Here is a 14,155-nt window from a genome sequence, read left to right as displayed (position 1 = left end):
TCCGATGTGCAGGTATTCGTCGAATATGTCGGCCGTTTGTCCAGTCGCAAGCTGTCGGATGGCTGCAGTACATTTCTGCAGCGTCGTGTGGCTGGGACGACCGACCGCGTCGAACCCTTCTCGGAAGAACTCCTCCCTGGCCGCCAAAGTATTCGCTATGTGGAGAAATAGCGGTTTCCGCATGCGGAAACGGCGACGGAAATAGGTATCTCCCCAAATCGGGTTATCGCAGAAGTAGTCGCGTACTAACCGTGCGGCGGCTTCCTCCCGGTTCCGATTGATGTACTTCCGGGAGCGTCGTGGGGGTGGTGCGGCTTCCTCCGCCTCTCGTCGTCGATCTTCTTCGAGTGATTGTTCCATTAATTGACGCATTTGCTCAAAAGGATCCATTTGTTTGAGTTGATTGAAGATGGAAATTGGAGTGATAGAGAGGATTTGAGAGGAATAGATGTGTGTTTGTGTTTGAAATGAGTATGGAATAGAATTATTTATAGAGTAAAAAAATTAAAAATTTAAAAAATGAAAATAAATATTTAACGGTAATATTACTGTTTGAAAAAAAAAAAAAATTTTATTAAAAATCGATTTTTTTAAAAAAAAAATGAATTATTGCGTCATCAGTGACGACGCCCACTCGCGGGCCAGCGAGTGGGCGTCACGCACGCATGGGGACGTGCCACGTGTCTCGGGCGCGTGGCGAGACAGCTCGTCTCGTGTCTCTCCGAGACGAGCTACGCGACGAGCCGGTCGCGAGCTGGAGACGAGACGGCCGCTGCAATGCGTCTCGCGGGGGTCTCGTCTCTCCGAGACGAGACGCGAGCCCGGCGCGAGACGCGTTGTGGATGGTCTTATGTGCTAAGGAATTGAGACAAACACATGTTCAACAATTAATCAATGTACAAATATTTATACGAAGTTATTTCAGTGGGTAGACAAATTAAATGGTGATCGGAGCTCTACAAAATAATGATGTTGATATATACAAATTAAACAGTAAAATTGTAAATTTGCGATCACACTGACTTGTATTGTTTGTGGGCCTTTGTGATCACATATTTCAATGGTTATTGTTTCAATTGATTCGATACGATTTGGGGTTTTGATGAAAGATAATAGTCATAATTAGGTAGGTTTTCAAGAATCTTTGAATTAGAAGTAGTCTAGATTTGATTTATGAAAGGTGGTGCGTAAATGGGTAAAGAGATTCTCTGCAAAATGGTAGAAGTGAGACGGAACCATCACACAAGATTTTGTGATGGATTGTGAGATCACGTTTGTAGGTATATAGGGAGACAAAGACATGCCAAAGTCAATTTCTAACTATAATTCTTTTTGAACCGTTCGACACACCAATTAATTAATATGTTTGCATGTGTGTTGTGTGTGTGTTTTAATGTTCCTAGCTAGGAACTAAGTTGTGAAACAATATTTGAGATCGACTGAATAATCATTTATTGCCGTTAGATATACTATCTTGAGATAATGTTTGTCGGATGTTCAAGTAAATCATGTTAAAGTTGCATGTAAAAGTAGTGATTAATTATATGATCTAAATTAATCACCATGTAGTTGAAGGATTGATAATTAAGTATTTAATAAATAAAATCCTAAAGGTTTAATTATGTTAAAATTAGTTGAATCTGTATTTATTCCACAAAAAATTATTGTCGTTACCATGTCATGATCCATTGTATATAGCCTATAAGAGCATACACAATGGCTTTCGCCTAGCAATATCACAGTCATAGCTCAGCCACAAACTCCTCCTGCCACATCATCAGCACTAAAAATCATTCTGTCACATCATCAGGATAAGCAAATAGCCCGGCAATAGCCTAGCCACATCACTCCTAATTATATAAAACAAATAATTGACAATCACAAAAAAATACGTAATTAAATTTACGACACAGATACGCGGAAATTCAATAATATAATTTAAATTAAAAAAAGTACATTAAAAAATACATTAATTTTTAAAAAAAAGTACATTAAAAAAATACATTAATTTAAAAAAAAATACATTATTTAAAAAAACGACCTCCGCCTCACTCCTCGTCTCCGTCGCCCCCGTCGCCACCGTCGCCGCCGGTACCCCCCCGTGCCCCCCGGTCTTCAAATCATCACGCATGCTCACGAGCAATGCGTGAAGAAAGCTCTTCTCCTCAGGGTCCTCTGTCGCCTTCCAATCGGCTAAGATCTTGACCATCTGAGCACGCGTTTGTTGACGCACGAAGAATTTGTGATCCTCTGTCGACTGGCCAAGGGGGGATGCCGAATGGACCTCCTGGGACCCCCCGGCACCCCCCCCCCCTCGCCTCCCGTTGCGCCCGCCTTTGACCAACCGGGCGAGTTCGCCAAGCGAACGATGGAGGGGACGGGAGCTCCTGAGCACCCTCGGGGAGGTCGTGAGAACCACCGCTGCTGCCGCTGTAATCACCGGTATAGTTCAGTCGTTGCTTCTTCGGACAGCCAGCGTCGACACCTGCCCGGAACTTCTCGGAGTCGTTCAGCACCTCATAGCGGTTCCAGTAGGTGAACTCCTTATACAACACAGGCTAGGGGAAGGCTTTCTCCGCTATCCTCCTGCAGTCATCCTCCGTTTGGCCACTGCTCTGCATGCGGAGGGTGTTGGCGTACAAGCCCGAAAATCGGGAGACCCCAGCCCTGATTTGGTCCCACGCCTTCCGGCACTCCTCCCCGTTGCACGGCCTCCCCTCCGGGCAAAATGCCTTGTAGGCTGCTGCTATTTTGGCCCACATGTTGACGATCCTCTGATTGTTCGAAGTGAGGGGATCATCGCAAACACTCACCCACGCCTTGGACAGCGCGACTTTCTCCGCATCTGTCCACCTCCTCCGTACCGAGCAGTCGTCCTCAACCGGCTGCGACGACTCGCCGACCCTCTTGCCCTTCCCCTTTGGGGGCCCTGACCCCGCCCTACTCCCCCCATTTGAATGGGAGTTTCCAGAACACCGAGAATATCAAACCCCAACTCCGCTGGGGTCGATGTGTGCGAAGAAGCAGTCAAAAAATCAAAACTGGGGCGATAGACATTTCCCCCGCCCCTCTCCCCCCCGGCGTCCCCTGCGTTGCCGATACCCCTCCCGGCATCATCTGCATTCCGGGTGCCCACCCCGGCATCATCTGCATACCGGGTGCCCACCCCGGCATCACCGGTAACCCCCTCGGCATACTCCCCCCGGCTGGCATCCCGGGCATCATCTGCTGCCACGGGTACATGTTGTAGTACCCGGGCATCGGACCCCATACACCTCCCACGGGTACCGGGGGAGTTTGAGACCCGCTCGTCATTGGAGTACCTTCGTTGTTGTTCTCCATTTCACGTTGTTGATCTTGTATAGAAATTAAGATAGAGAGAGTACTCGTTAAAACAAGTGGTGCGAATGAAAATGACGTGCAAAGTGCGTATATATAGTGTTTCGAAAATTTTTTAAAAAAAAAGAAAATTTTGCTCGCCGATCGCTCGCCGGTCCGGAGCCTGCAATGGCGGCGAGCGGACCGGCGAGCTCATCGCCCACCGCTCGCGAATCGGCGTGCGCTCGCCGATTTTTTCGCCGAAATGGCGCTCGCCGTTTACAATGGTTCGGCGAGCGAACCGGCGACCGCCGGAAATTGGCTAGCCGGTCCGCTCGCCGCCATTGTGGATGCTCTAACTGTGAATGCGAGAACAAGAAATGTTGCTAAAAATGTCACTATCAATAATCGTATTCGGAATAGTAAAATTGGATCAGATATTGCTATAATAAAACTAAAAAGGAGAAGAAAAATAGTTTAGTTTTTTTTTAGCAAAATAGTTAGTTGAGAATTCATATATTCCCAAATCCCAAATGTTGGATTCGTTTATCGGAATAGTAAAATGGGATCAGATATTGATAACGACATTTTTAGCAACATTTCTTGTTCTTGATTCACATTTATATGCTATATACAATGGATAATTAATGACATGGTATCGACAAGAATTTCTTCATTCAACTCATTTTTAGTAATATAAACTGTTGAAATGATTATTTTAAACTATTAAAGTAACATAAATAACATAAGATCGGATATTTGGGGTGTTGAATTGTGTATCATGTCTGCTATGGGCAGTCAACTCAAAATCTTTAAAGAGATCATAGTGCCATTGGTCGATATCTTTAGTTCACATTTTAACCATATGAATTGAATTTGTATACCGTCCAAGATATTGTACTCCCTCCGTCCCAAGCTACTCGCACTTATTTCCTTTTTGAGCGTCCCAAGTTACTTGCACTCTTTCCATTTTTAGTAAAAAATTTCACCTACAGTCGTCATTTTTGACTTTCCTATACACTCATTCCTTAATCTCCGTGCCGAAAAGGAAAGGAGCGAGTAGCCCGGGACGGAGGGAGTACCATCAAAGAATTAAGAGTCTAATTACATAGTTGAATCAAATTAACCACGGGTTTTAGAGCATCCACAATAGCAACTGGACAAGCCATAGCCCAGCCACAAACTCCTCTGTCACATCATCAGCACTAAAATCCCTCCTGTCACATCATCAGGACAAGCAACTGGACAAGCAATAGCTCAGCCATAGCCTAGCCACATCATCAACACTAAAAACAAATAAACAATCACACTAATACGGAATTCAACTTACGACACAGATACGGGAAAATGCATTAATTTCATTTAAATTAAAAAAGGTACATTAAAAAAAATTACATAATTAAAAAAAAAACCCTAACGTCGTGCAGTCCTCCGCGTCCACAACTCTTCATTTAAATCATTTTGGAGTCGAATATGAGCTTCCACTTGGCGCATGTCGGCATGTGCTTGGATGCGGCCGGCTTCATCGTGAGGTACCCCACTTCGTACGTTCGGGGTGGCTACGCCGTGGCTTGGACCTGCTTCGTTATCGTCTTTGGCCCAACTAGTCAGTTGTACACCTTCATCTTCGACAATCATGTTGTGCATGATAATACAGACGTACATTATATCAGCAATGCAGTCGATATGCACAAACGCGTTGGACCCCTAATTGCCGCCCATCGAGCCTGGAGCACACCATATGCGCGCTCCACGTCCTTGCGCGCCGACTCCTGGCGTTCCGCAAAGTAGGTCTTCATCTCATCCGATGCGTATCTGATCGTCTTCACAAAGACGGGCCACCTAGGGTATATCCCATCCGCCAAGTAGTAGCCCATATCATGCTAGTTCCCGTTGGCGACAAAACTGATGGTCGGACCAACGCCCTGGCACTGCTCGTTGAAAAGGGGCGACGAGTTGAGGACGTTGAGTTCGTTGTTCGACCCGGCTACCCCAAAATATGCATGCCAAATCCACAGCCGGTAATCAGCTACGACCTTGAGGATCATCGTGGGCTTCTTTCTCTTGTAGCCGGTCGTGTAGAACCCTTTCCAGGCAGCGGGGCAGTTCTTCCACTCCCAATGCATATAATCTATGCTGCCTAACATACCCAGGAACCCATGCTTCGCCCCGTGCATCTGCATCAGCTCCTGGCAGTCTTCGGGGGTAGGGCTTCGAAGGTACTGCTCACCGAATATTTCAGTCACTCCCTGACAGAAATACTTCATACATTTAAGGGCAGTCGACTCACCGATGTGGAGGTACTCGTCCCACGTGTCTGCCGTGCCTCCGTAGGCCAGCTGCCTGATTGCCGCAGTGCACTTTTGAATAGGTGTGTGGCCGGGTCTACCAGACGCATCGTGCCTGAAGCGGAAACACAAATATCGATGCTCCAAAGCGTTAACAATACGCATAAACAAGGCCCTGCTCATCCTAAAACGCCGCCTGAAAAGGTTGGAGTTAAACCGAGGCTCCGGTGCGAAGTAGTCGGCATATAGCCGCTGATGTGCAGCTACGTGATCCCGCTCAATCAATGATCGGCGGTGGACAACGGGTCGAGGTCGAGGTACTGCCGGCTACAAGGCCCGTTGTAGTAGTCGGTCTATCTCTCGGGATGTACAGTCATCCAAATGTTCGTTCAAACGCCGTTCGTACTCATCAGCATCCCCACCACTACCACTACTACTACCACCCGCGTTACTCATTTCGCGTTGTTGCTCTTGTACAGAAATTAAGATAGAGAGAGTACTTGTTAAAACAAGTGGTGCGAATGAAAATGAAGTTCAAATCGCGTATATATAGAGTTTCGAAAATAAAAACAAAAAACAAAATTGCGCTCGCCGGTCACTCGCCGATCGGGAGGCTGCAATAGGGGCGAGCCGATCGGCGTGCGCTCGCCGAAATTCTCGCCGAAATTCTCGCCGATTTGGCGCTCGCCGGCTGCAATAGTTCGGCGAGCGCCAAAAATCGGCGAGCCGGAGCGCTCGCCTCTATTGCGGATGCTCTTAGTAATTTCTATGTAATATGCGTTTCTTTTGCGCTCGAAAACGATTGTTGACGTACTGCACAAATGAGTTTTACTTGAAAAAAATGACGATTCTTATTCACACCACACGTATATGGCATAGATCAATCTTCTAGTCTAGGAAAAAGAAAGGTGTTAGTAAATATGGAAGCTATAGTATTTTTTAAAATAGACGATAAAATATGCATTTTGTGTGGCCAGAACGGATGCTATCACGGATCATCGAGATAACTTATCTCGGATACCAAACACAAGGGCGGTGTTCCGATAAAATAATACCAAGATATAATGTAGGATTGAGTAGTGAGATTATTTTAGTCATAGGGGGTTTTAGCTATGACTAATTATCTCATGATTATGTATCTAGGATTGAGTTGTGGAATTAAATCTCATGAACCAAATACACTACATATTTAATTCTTGGATACAATCTTACGAACCGACAATCTTACAAACCGAACATCCAGTAGAGTCTAGATAAGCCTCAATTCCATAGTAATACATACATTTTTTTTAAACACGGAGATTAAGAACAATGTGTTTAATGTATTAAATAAAAAAAATAAAGTATAAGAGATGAAAAAGTAGAGAGAATAAAGTAAGAGAGGGAATAAAGTAAGAGAGGGAATTAAGTCAGAAAAAATGTGTTCTTCTACTTAAAAGGAAAATAACTTCATTAATATGGAACGTACTAAATGGTAAAATGACTCCAATAATATAGAGCGGAGAGGAGAGTAATAATTTGTACTGAACTGCGTAAGAAAAGAAAAGAAAAAAAAAGGCGAAAAGTGCGTATTAATCTCCATTCCTGATTGTACCAAGAAAATCTGGGCAACATCAAAAAATAAATCATTCTACTAATTTAAAAGATCTTCGGAATTTCCCACAGATACGTTTCTCAATAAAAGATAATTTCTTTTTACACTTTAACGCTTTCGCTTGGAAATTTCAAGGATGTCAATTCAATTCATCATCAATTCAACACCGTATCTTTTGTTAATCTTTTAAGCTAATTGCTGTACCAGTACAAATCCATATACTTATTTTTTCCACTTTTTGCAACTATACATAACTTTTTCTTTTTTCCGATATTTAAGATTTTACATATTTAGATATTTATTGAATTAGTATATTTTATATAATAATAATAAATAACTATAATATAATTATTTTATTATATTAATTATTATAATTGTTACTATTATCACACGAATAATGAATACTAATTTATTAAATAATTATAATATAACCATTTCAATTATGAATTGTATAATGATACTTAGTAAATAATACTCCATTCATCTATGAAAAATAAGTTCATTGTTGGATAACACGAGTTTTAATATCCCATTTGTTCCATAATAAGAGTCACATTTTGCTATTTCGGTCGTCCCATAATAAGAGTCACATTACTTTTACCATAAATTGTAGGTAGATGAGTAAATCTCATATTCCATTAACTCACTTCACTCACATTCTATTATAAAATCAGTATAAAAAAGTGAATTTCGTATTCCACTAACTTTTCCAACCTATTATTCTTTACATTTCTTCGTCCACACTCCAAATATGACTCCTATTGTGGGACGGATGGAGTAAGAAAATTAGTAAATTATGAGATAAAAGGAGAAAAAGTGGACAAAATATAAGAGAAAGCTTCTGTTTTTTAAATGCTAGCAGTAACATTTTGAAATGCTAGCAGTAACACTCACGGTAAATAGAGGGAAGGCTGAAATTCTTGGAAAGGAATAGATGAAAAATATTGGGAAAAGGATCTCAACCAACAAATCAAGATGGTTCACAATTCACAAATCTGTTAGGTAAAGAGATTTTAGCCAAATCAAAGATTTACACTGTTGTTCAACGAAAAAAGATTTGATCTGATTTAGTGGTGTAATTAAGTATGACTATAATAAGCTATAATAAGCTCGGAAATTGAATGATGATGAGAAATAATCAATAAAATACTTACAGTTCCAGAAACTCCATGGCTACTGCATATAGTAAAAGATAAGGTATGAAGGGAACTTGGATTCCTTAATTGATTTCATCATCACAACTATAGGTAATAAGAACATCCACAACCGTGCTCTTACCAGCGAGCACGGTTGTGGGCCCGGCGTCACTATTCCTGCCTGCTCTCTGGCAAGAGCACAACACCCACAGCTGTGCTCTTCCGCAAGGATGAGCACAATTCAATTTAAAATTCAATTAAACAAAAATATTTCCATAATATTAAAATTCATTAAAAAGCCACAATAAATATTACAAATAAAATAAAAAAGACAAAATTAAAATCCTAAAAATTAAAAATTACATAATTAAACTCCTAAAAATTAAAAATTACATAATTATTGGCTAATATTACCTGTGGAAGACTACTGATCCGGCGGCACTAACCCCAATTGTTTTTGGAGACCCAATATCATGGCCTCGTGCGTTTGAAGTTGCTTGGGGGTCATAGTTGACCTATCGGCTATATTGAGTTGGCCTAAGAGCATCCACAGCGAGTTGTTCGGGGGTGGAGGTGGCGCATATGGAGCGGGTTCGGCGCGACGGCGGTTGGCCGCCACCTTCTTCCTTCCTTGCGGTCGGCGTTGGGAACCGCTCGGTCTGGCGTCGGGGCTACCTAAGTTAGCTCCGGCGAGTTGGCTAGCCACTTCTTCGGAGCAGGCGTCGGATAGGGATACCGACCTTGATCGTTTGGAGGAGCCGCTAGAGGAGGATGTTACGCCTCCCATATACTTCGGGTGCGTCCGCGTATCCTGCCAAATATTGAGGTACTTGAACGATTTGCAGTTCATGGATTGGTAGGTGCTCAGCGCGGCAGTGCTGATGTCGACCTCGCTCCGGCAGCTCCCGACATTCCGCTGTTCCTGGAGGAAATAGCCATTGAACTTGCCAATTTCATCTTTGGCTCGGCCGATGGCGTTGCGCACCATACTCTCGTTGCGCTCGATCGTTTCCGGCGGCCGGTTTTCATTGTACTGGCGAGCGACGCGCCACCAAAAGTGCTCGCCGGATTGGTTAGTGCCAACCACCGCATTTTCGGAGATTTCCAAGTACGCCTTGAACAATTTATCCATCTCCGCCGGAGTGTACTGTGTGCGGACACCGCGAGTAGGAGGAGTCGGGGTTTGGGAGAGGGCGGTCGGCCTAGGCTCCGGTGTCCACCCGTATCGCCCTTCGGAGGCAACCTTGATCGTCGATTGGGTGTGGCCGGTAGCCACCCGGAACGCCCGAACTTTGGGTTTGAGGAGGGGCTGATTATTCCGTTTCCGGACTAGGAAACGGTTGTGAACCGAACCATTCGGGGTTCCAACCGTGAGAGGGCGGGTGGTCATCACCTTGGCCGGACATTGTTATGTTGTAGGGTAGAAGAAAGATTGAGAATGGATATGAGAGAATGAAGATGAGAATGAATATGGGAGAATGGATATGAGAATTGTGTAGTTTGATGTGAATTTTTGGGTGTGAAAGTGGAGGTATTTATAGATGAAAGTGTGTATTTTTGGGGGGAAAAAATAAAAAAAAAAATTAAAAAGTGATAAAAACGGTAATAAACGGATATATTTTTTTAGGAAGTGAAATTTTTTTTAAAATTTTTAATATTAAAAACCGATTTTTAATAAAAAAAAATATATTCAAAGGCAATGACAATGAGAGTCATCTTAAATAATCAAGTACGATTGGACATATAATTATCCATAAGTTAATAAACGCAAAGGTTCAAAGTTTCTTCTCCCTATATAGTCTATAGAAAGCAAGAAAATTTGTCCAATGCAAATCCTCAACTACAAAACCAACTACTTATTTCACTAATACACTGTGAGGATTACAGTTTGCCACATCTCTTCAATCCTTCCTTTACCCATTCCACATCTCTACGCAGCAGGAACCTTTTTCCCATCCTCAATAAAGAAAATTGCAGTCTCTGGGACCTAAAATTCCCCAAAAGTTAGGAAGAGGCATTTTAAATTTCAAGATATGCACCACCAAAAATTAGGAAGTGGCCTTGTTCATGTGACTCGTTTTTAAATTGAAAAATAAGGGATGTGGGATCATATATAGCAATCATCCTTGCTGCTACTCATAAGGACCAATGATCTTTGTTAATAACCAACTATACAATTAGGCCTGCTTAACCGGCCTGTTCCGGTTCTATCCAGTCCGATTTGACCGGGTACCCGGTTACAAATTTTCATGAATTCCGGAATCGAAACCGACCGATTGGTTCTTACCCGGCCAATTCCGGTTACCAACCGGATCCGATTTGTAGTTTTTAATTCAACATCTACAAATATAGCAATTTATACCGAAAAATTCAAAGAAACACACAAAAATACAAATCAACAAGATAACAATATTCATCTTCCAATATCTAAAAACAATAATTCAATAAATACCTAAAAAGTATAACACCTAAAAATCAAAATCAACACACAACAAAATACTAACAAGTATACACCTAAACACATGCACCACACACACACAGCATCTTAAACACACACACAGACGTTACACGCACACACACAGCCCCATGCACACACACAGCCTCAATACAGACACACACAGCCCCTATAAGATAATTGGATACTAATTAATAGTATCTTATAAAATTTAAAATTGAAAATCTAAAATTGATTTATTATTCGGTTCCGGGTAGAACCGGAACTGGAATTTTTGAGAACATTAGAACCGGTACCGGAAAACCGGTTCCCAGTTCCTCAATTACCCGGTCGGTTCCGGTTCCGATTCCGGGTACCCGAGAACCGGAGAACCGATTAGCAGGCCTATATACAATCACCATGACCAATTTAAAGAAAGATTATATTATCAACATAATCAGTATCAAAGCAACAAGTGCCACCACTCCCCTAGGAGGAAGGTTTAGCAATCTGAAACCAACCGCCAAGGTTCAAGCAAACAATGAAGTAAATAATAGCAGAACATATGCCGCACAACAAGCATACAACTCCAGGAGGACATGTCAACCAATTCACATCAATTAGAAATATCTTTCCACTCAGAATTCAACTTAGATTCATAACACAAAAAACAGTGGACACAGTATAGCATAAAAAACAGTGGACACAGTATAGCATAAAAAACAGTGGACACAGGTAATGGATTTAGATTGTGCTTTGAGATTATTTTATTTATTTAAACAAAATAATTGTATATTTTGAGTAGTTTTTTTTAATTTACTTGATAAAAATATGTTGTGTCTACATTTCCGTCGGATGATCTTTGAAAACTTCAATTGATAATTTTAGAACTTTGAGTGCGAAATTAAATTCAGAGTCTCTTAATATACCATTAAAAGATAAGCTTCAAATTGACAAGTTTAGATCTTTTGAGTCCTAAAATGATAGAATAATCCTTCAGGTTCTGAACCTATAGTGAACCTATCTGTCGGTTCGTATACTGATAAAGCTCTTATAAAATTCATATACCTCAAGTGACATATGTGACATTCTACGGTTTTAGCAACTTTGGCTGAAGTTGACAAACATAAGACAAAGCCATATTTTTCAAACCATTGATTATGTATCCTAGATATGCAACACAAGGCAGACAAAACTATTAAAAGATAAATCTTAGAGCACACAATATTATGATCAAGAAGAAATGAGATTACATCTGGCCAGGTGTCTGTTATGAACTCCACTATGTCGTAGGCTATATCTCCTTGAACGTCAATTTGCTCCTTTTCAGTAGGGCCCTGGTGGGAAATACGGAATGAAATGGAGCAAATTATTTCACAGTTGCTCAGTGTAAGGATTTTAATTCCGAAAAAAAAACAACCTTAACTACAGAAGCTCCAGTAGCAAATTTTTTGCCAAGCTTCTTTGATGCATCATTTAGTTTAACACCTGAAAAGTGGCATCACAGAAGTGAGTAAAAATTCAAAAAGATGAGAGGGATATGATAGAAGCATGATAGCGTGAAACATATAAATACAAGGAACATGTTCTTACCAAAAAGCTCTAGGCCTTTTACTGTAGTTATACATTTCCGCTTGTTACGGGTCATCTTTTCAATAATAACTTCTTGTTTCTCCTGTGAAAAACAAATCAGTTATTTCACTCATTCAGTGGCCACATGATGCTCTAAATCCTAATTTACCAACACAATACAAGTAAGCTACTAGAAACAACTTTATGGTAATGAAACACATTCATTAGTCAAAATATGTAGTATAAGAAACCGAGGAAAACAAAGTTTACAATTTTAACCAGTATTTTTATCGTAACTAGCACTAGCATTCACTAGATACAAAATGCAAAATCTTAAGCATCCACCAACAGGCTTGCAATCATTGTTCCATGGATACGTAAGATGCTATTTTCAATGGACCATATATGAACCTGTTATATTGATGCGAGTTCCAATCCAATGACATTTTTCAAGGTCGTTAGTTCTAGCTTTCAGAAGTGGAAAAAGATTCTTTAATAATTGTATTGATTTCAAAAGGAGCTGGCTTTCGCAAACCAATGACATTTTTCAAGGTCTGAGAAGAATGAATATTACTAAAAGAAATACCTTCTTTTTAATCTTCCCACCAGGGAGACGTTTGACTTCTTCCTTGGGTTTTGAAGAACCTGCTGCAACCGAGGCAAGCAATTTAACATACAATATCGTGCATAATTTAATTTTTATCTATAAAGTAAAAGCAGAAATGAGATCTTAGTCATATCATTTGTTCATGAATGCAGCTAAGCATTCAGGACACAACAGTATGATCCCCAATGCAAACAAAAACTTAACCATTAGAGCAGAGAAAGAGAGGTACAAGAAGTTCAAATAATGTGGTGTTCTGTTTCATGAAAAAAATAATTCATACTATCTGAATGCACTCAATTATACTATATAAAGCATATAAACTAACCCTAAGATTCAAGTATTAATCAACTCATGCAAAACCAAATTCATAAAAGTGCATATCGCATCAGCCTCCATGAACCAAGGGAATCAGCTCTACATAGAAACAGTGTCACGGCTTCAAAGAACCGGACTACATAGAAAGGGGGCATCCCAAAAAAAGACAGCAAATACAGCCTAATTTGCAGGAAAATGATAAAACGCACAAGTACAGATAAGTATATTATACCATCGGAAATAGAAGTCGACTGAAGCTGATCAGATAATCCGTCCTTCGCACCAGCATCTAAAAATTGGAAGAAGAAAAATTAACAGAAGAAAAATTAACAGAAGAAAAAGGAATAATAAAGCCGCGAGATTTGAAGAAGCACATCCCAAAAACTAGGATTACTAAATACGAAATAGAATAAGGGCGGAGAACCTTTGACGAGATCCGGATAGAGTTGGGGCGCGTTCTGGATCAACCAGGGCTTGCATTTCTCGAAATCGGGTCCGAATTCGCAGAACTCAGCGGGCAACCCGCATACGCCGCAGTAGAGAACCTGAACTGGTTGTGGCTTCTCCGCCATTACTGATCGATTATGCTCTTACTGTGTGCGTGGGGGCGGTAAATCACTTTTGAGATTGCAATTCTTATACGTAGGAGGTTTGGCGAAGAATAAAGGGACACTTCCATAGCTTTGGCATAAATTCCTTTTGAGGGTGTTTCTGTAACTTTGTCTACAAATCCCTAAAAATCTAGGGAAAATCGGGTTTGTGGGGGAGTTTACACTAAAGATTACGTAAATGTACCCATTTTGTTATCTATTCCACAAATGGGAAAAACGCCAACCACATTGGCGTTTTTATTAGTAAATACGCCAACGTCATTGGCGTGTTTTAAGGTAA

At 41.1% G+C, this 14,155-nt stretch overlaps 1 protein-coding gene across 2 annotated transcripts; it reads right to left on the bottom strand.

Annotated features, from left to right (window-relative positions):
* Positions 1-10,053: 10,053 nt before the first annotated feature.
* Positions 10,054-13,937, bottom strand: LOC121809316 (translation machinery-associated protein 22-like). Of its 2 annotated transcripts, none has more exons than XM_042209877.1 (7): positions 13,689-13,937; positions 13,497-13,553; positions 12,929-12,987; positions 12,364-12,445; positions 12,191-12,258; positions 12,024-12,107; positions 10,054-10,323 (listed from the first exon to the last, which is right to left on the bottom strand). In XM_042209877.1, exons 1-7 carry the CDS (start codon positions 13,834-13,836, stop codon positions 10,267-10,269), a joined length of 555 nt encoding a protein of 184 aa, XP_042065811.1. In that variant the 5' UTR covers positions 13,837-13,937; the 3' UTR covers positions 10,054-10,266. The 2 variants fall into 2 exon arrangements, with proteins under 2 accessions (XP_042065811.1, XP_042065810.1); XM_042209876.1 differs by having other exon boundaries at positions 12,929-12,990; positions 13,689-13,935.
* Between the last annotated feature and the right edge of the window lie 218 nt (positions 13,938-14,155).

This window comes from Salvia splendens, chromosome 6, assembly GCF_004379255.2.
Source record: "Salvia splendens isolate huo1 chromosome 6, SspV2, whole genome shotgun sequence".
NCBI lineage: Eukaryota > Viridiplantae > Streptophyta > Magnoliopsida > Lamiales > Lamiaceae > Salvia > Salvia splendens.
This window is presented reverse-complemented; position numbering and strand designations above follow the sequence as displayed.